We start from the raw sequence: 5,226 nt of genomic DNA, 5'->3' as shown, positions 1-5,226 counted from the left end.
TTCCAAGGCATTTACTGTCTAAGATTTCTCATGCAGTAGATAGACATGTCCATAACGCGAAAAATCATCAATAAAGGTGATGAAGTACTTCTCTTTATTGAAAGAATTTACACCAAATGGACTACATATATCGGTGTGTATGATTTCAAGAAGCTGAGTGCTTCTCGTGACTCCTTTCTTTGTGTGTTTAGTTTGTTTGCCTTTAATACAATCTACACACACATTTAGATCAGTAAAATCTCAATCCGGAAGGATTTCATTCTTTACTAATCTGTGCATTCTTTCTTTGAAAATATGTCCCAAACATTTATGCCACAAGTAAGCAGATCGTTCATCCACTAAACTACGTTTAGTGCCAACATTGTGATGCAAAGTCATAAGAGTTTCAACATATAAATTATCCAAATTCAATTTATAAACCATCATAAAGTGTACCAGATCCAATCATAAAAGTACGCTTAAACAAACTGAAACAACCATTCCCAAACTTAAAAGAGTATCCAGCAACATCAAGCTTAGACAAAGAAATTAAATTTCTAGTGATACTAGGTACATAAAAAGTATCCATAAGGTCTAAGTGATATCCAGTGTCGAGGATTAGACGATAAGTCTCGACCGTTTCCACTGGAACTTTCTCTTTATTGCCCATGAAGACAAACTTCTCATTTGGGTTTATGGTTCGGGTTGTAAGAAATCCCTGCATCACATTAGAAACATGAGTCGTACATCCAGAATCAATCCACCATGTATTATGGGGAACTTCAGTTAAGTTTGATTCAGAACATACATAAGCATTATGCTCACCTTTCTTTTCGAACCAAGCTCTATGCTTTATGCAGTCCTTCTGGAAATGTCCAGACTTCCCGCAGAAATGACATTTGTCATTTTTCTTCTGGATTTTGGTTGAGGAGTCGTCAATCTTCAGTGGTCCTTTACCCTTTCCATGTTTCTTAGCAACTTTCTTTCCAACAGCTCCTTGATTCTTTACATATTGAATAAAGTGGCTTCCTAAGTTCTTCAGTCGGGTCTCCTCCTGAACTAGCATACTGTGCAATTCATGTACATTCCACTTGTCTTTCATGGTGTTGTAGTTCATCTGGAACAGACCATACTCAAACGATAATGAGTTCAGAATGAACTGCATGAGAAAACCTTCATCCACTACCATTCTTAAAGACTTAAGTCTTGTTGCAATATTTGTCATCTCGATCACATGCTCATGCATAGTATGCGAACCATTAAACTTCATAGTGGTCAACGTACTCATCAGTGTCCCAGCGAGAGACTTATCAACAGTTTGGGAGCGCTCTTCCACAAATTTCATAAATTCTTTTGCGTCATCAATTTTGGGAAGAGCTGACTTTATATTGCTTGCTATGCTCATTCTCATAAACATTAAGCTAAGTCTGTTTGATCTTGCACAAGCTTTGTAATGGGCTTTCTCTTCATTGCTACTAGCATCTGTGATAGCAGTCGGCTTTTCAACTTGAAAAGCTAGATCAAGATCCAACACACCTAAGTGAAATTGGATTTGCTCACTCCAGTCAGGAAAATTCAACCCATTAAAGACTGGAACAGACGAAGCATGCGAGTGTAAAGATACTGAAATAGAGACTGCAATTAACACATGCCTAACATCAATGCTTTGAGCATAAAACTAAACGTAAAAACAGATTTAGATATAAACAATCATTCTATGCATACTAATGTTCTCCTTTGGGAGATCCAATAATATACAAACATAAACATAATGATGCTAATCATATTATAACATTATTGATAATTAAAATATGCATCAACTAGAATCACCTACTACCTTTGGGTATATAAATAAAACTAGTGACGCATACAAAATTATCTACAATCATGCTCATTAGTGACGCATACTAGATAATTTTGAGAATAATTAATCAACCTTTGGGCGATCCTTAAATGTCTTATAATTAATGAATTTCAATTAACCCACAAATTTAATTATTCATAATTTAGCATCCATACTATGAGTAATTAAAATAAAAACATTAATCATTTGAAATCATATAAACTTTAAAATTTTGGTCACTTTCGTGACTAACAAAATTTATCATACTTAATTTCAAATAAATAAATACACATTTAATTGCTATAAACTTTATATAGCATCTTCATTAATTTTAATTTAACAATAACAAACATAAATATTATTATAAATTAAAATAAAATTATTAATTATTTATATAAATAAAATAATTAATATTAATTTATTGGTGACGTAAACCAATAAAAAATCCTAATAAACATCAATTATTCGATTTTGAAAAAAAAAAAACAAACACAAACCATTCACGTTCGTGCGTCGGTTGAGAATGATTTTCATTCAATTAATAATATCATTTATTGCAATCATAACACACAATTCATGCTGCATCAGTTTATATATCAATGACATTAATATTCATCAATGACATTAATGGTTCACATCACTCCATTAATTGTATATCACTCCATTAATTATATGTGATTCCAAAATAAAAACTAACGCATTCACATAAAAACCAGATCATGTCACTTCACGCATGCACTATTTAAATCATGGAAAAAGATGAAACTCTTTGCCAAATTCAATTATGCACATATGCACATAACAGAAAAGCTTTCACCACAAACAGTGACAATGTCTTAACACGCGACTTGATCCAATCAAAAGAGAAACGGTTATAATTTACATCAACGCAGCATAAAACAAATAAAACCCCTAAATCTTTAATTAGGGTTTATAATATTAGGGGAAAACATTATAAAGGAGAAACATCACATAATAGGAGAATCATAAATCCTACGACCTTGCTATGATACCACATGTAAAACTAATTAAGGATCTTTAAGATTTATAATTCTCACACGATAAATCATAATAGAGCACTAACCAACCTTGATCCATGAGAGATCATGTGAATATGTGTTCTTCAATTTATAATCTTGTGTGCTCTTTAACCACCGTTTCTCAATCTATCTCTTTGCCTTTCTTTCTCTTCTCACACGTTCTTGATGGGTTACTGTGAAAAGAACCTTATAGTCAGAGACAGAATTCCTTTTATAAACCAACGTCCATCAAGTTGGTTTTTATTTTATCTTTATCTTTATTTTATTTTATTATCACTTCCCATAATAATAATCAATAAGTCTTTATATCTTAATTAAATCAGAATTGGTCCTATCATACTATTTCGAATGAGTCACTAATAGAATTAATTCGTCAATTAATTCTAACATGATATACATATTACATAAGTCTCGAGGTTTTTCGCACGTATTTTAGTTGATATTGATTTATTATTTTATTTGTCTAATCAAATTTGAATGGAAATATGCATGTTTATTGTTAATGTGAAATATGAGAAGTTCTTCTATTTTATTCAAATTATAAAATGATTAGTTATAATCTATCTAATTGTAGACGGTTACAATAAGATGTCAATGTTATTTAATAATAAACAATTATCATAAAATACAACAACATTATGGTCTTAATGTAATTGATGAAAGGTTAAGGACTCTTTAGCTCAAGTGGTGGAGGAATTTGATTCCTTAGTTGGTATGTCTTCTTTGGATGATGTTACTCTCATTATTAGTAGTTTATAAGATTATAACAATCAAATTCAACTCATATATAATAGTTCAATGAAAGTTAAGTTCAGTGGCGGATCTTGACCAAAATTATTGGGGGAGCCAAAATAATATACTTAAAATTTATATATTTAACATTACTATTACTAATTCAATAAAAAAATAAATAGATAATTTAGTATAGTTATAACTATAAAAGAAACTACACATATACGAAGAATTATCCATTATTTTTTCATATTCTTGAACTTATCAAATTATTCGATCATAACTAAATTTTTCACCTTTTTTTCAATATAAATAACCATATTATCTACAAGTATTCATTTTCTATTTTACTAATGTGCACATATCGATACAAAAGTCATCACAAACATTTTATTTCATTGTTATGCGGTGACCAACTATATTGTCCTATTTTGATCTTCACTTCTCTTTTATCAATTTTAAAAAATAGATTTATTCTTTTGTTTTTCATCAATATACCTATTTAAAAAATAAGTTTAAGACTAACAAATAATTTATCATAATCTAATAAAAGATTAAGAGACAACAAAAAATTATGATAATCAAGTCCACTTAAAAATTGTTTATAAAAAATCACATAATACATTATTTACTCTTCTATATTCATAAAAACTAATATACAAAATGTCATGAGATAAAAAATAGTATTAAATATTAAACAAGTATTTCACTGTCAAGTGACACAAGTTTTTTTCTTTAAAAATGGGAGAAAAGATATAAAGAATGAGAACAAAAATAATGAGTTTCTGTTTAACTTTTTTTGTCTTTGGTAACAAAAGAAATTAGGTAAAAGTAAGAGATGACTACAACATATGAAAAACTCAAAAAACAATAAGAAGAAAAAATAAAAATTATCTTAATAATTGTTTTGATTTATTATATTTAATTTTATATTTTTTTATTTATTAACATTAAATATTATACTTTGTAAAAGAAATAAAAATAATAATTAATTTAATTTTCATTAATTTTTCAATGTAATACTATCTAATTTTAAAAGATATATTTAATTTAAATAATTTAAAAATATACAGAATTTAAAAAAATACATATAATTTAAAAAAATTGAAAAAAAAATTGGAAAAGTTTGGGGGGGCCGTGGCCCCCGCCTGCTCCTTATAAGCTCCGCCTCTGGTTAAGTTCCTAATCATTTGACATTTTAAGAGATTCGTTTCATGGAGATATTAAAAATAACTTTTAAATGAGTTAATATACATGATGAGAGATAATATTCTAATATTAAAGAAAATGATAAACCAGTTTAAATTACAAGAAAGCCTAAATATATAAAAAAAGAAATTAATATTAAATTTTTCAAAACAAAAATTCTAACAATTACAAACCTGTTTTAGAATACGAGAGGATTTGCTAATCATAATTTTTTAATATACTGAAGATTTTGTTTTCCTAATATATAAAGTTCAAAATATGAGCATAAACTTACTAGGATTATCATTATGAAAATATGTAATTAATAATGTAACATAATTCAATTTTCTTTTTAAAAAAATAATTTTATGAAAAATGTAAAAATTTATTGTAATATGATTGAATAAGATAATTTAAAAGAATAATTTGTCAATGTAAAATTGT

General features: G+C 28.0%; 1 protein-coding gene across 1 annotated transcript; it reads right to left on the bottom strand.

Annotated features, from left to right (window-relative positions):
- Nucleotides 1-465: 465 nt before the first annotated feature.
- Nucleotides 466-1,263, bottom strand: LOC146886023 (uncharacterized). The gene is made up of 2 exons (XM_085673104.1): nucleotides 805-1,263; nucleotides 466-697 (listed from the first exon to the last, which is right to left on the bottom strand). Exons 1-2 carry the CDS (start codon nucleotides 1,247-1,249, stop codon nucleotides 663-665), a joined length of 480 nt encoding a protein of 159 aa, XP_085529230.1. The 5' UTR covers nucleotides 1,250-1,263; the 3' UTR covers nucleotides 466-662.
- Between the last annotated feature and the right edge of the window lie 3,963 nt (nucleotides 1,264-5,226).

This window comes from Vigna unguiculata, chromosome 5 (assembly GCF_037176805.1).
Source record: "Vigna unguiculata cultivar grain cowpea cultivar isolate G323 ecotype 2 chromosome 5, ASM3717680v1, whole genome shotgun sequence".
Taxonomy (NCBI): Eukaryota; Viridiplantae; Streptophyta; class Magnoliopsida; order Fabales; family Fabaceae; genus Vigna; species Vigna unguiculata.
This window is presented reverse-complemented; position numbering and strand designations above follow the sequence as displayed.

Bases quoted from the DNA above. Each gene is read 5' to 3' on its own strand.
- LOC146886023 (XM_085673104.1), bottom strand. From the start codon at position 1,249: ATGAAGTTTAATGGTTCGCATACTATGCATGAGCATGTGATCGAGATG. The intron at 698-804 runs GTGAGCATAATG...AATGTGATGCAG, and splicing joins AGCTTGGTTCGAAAAGAAAG to GGATTTCTTACAACCCGAAC.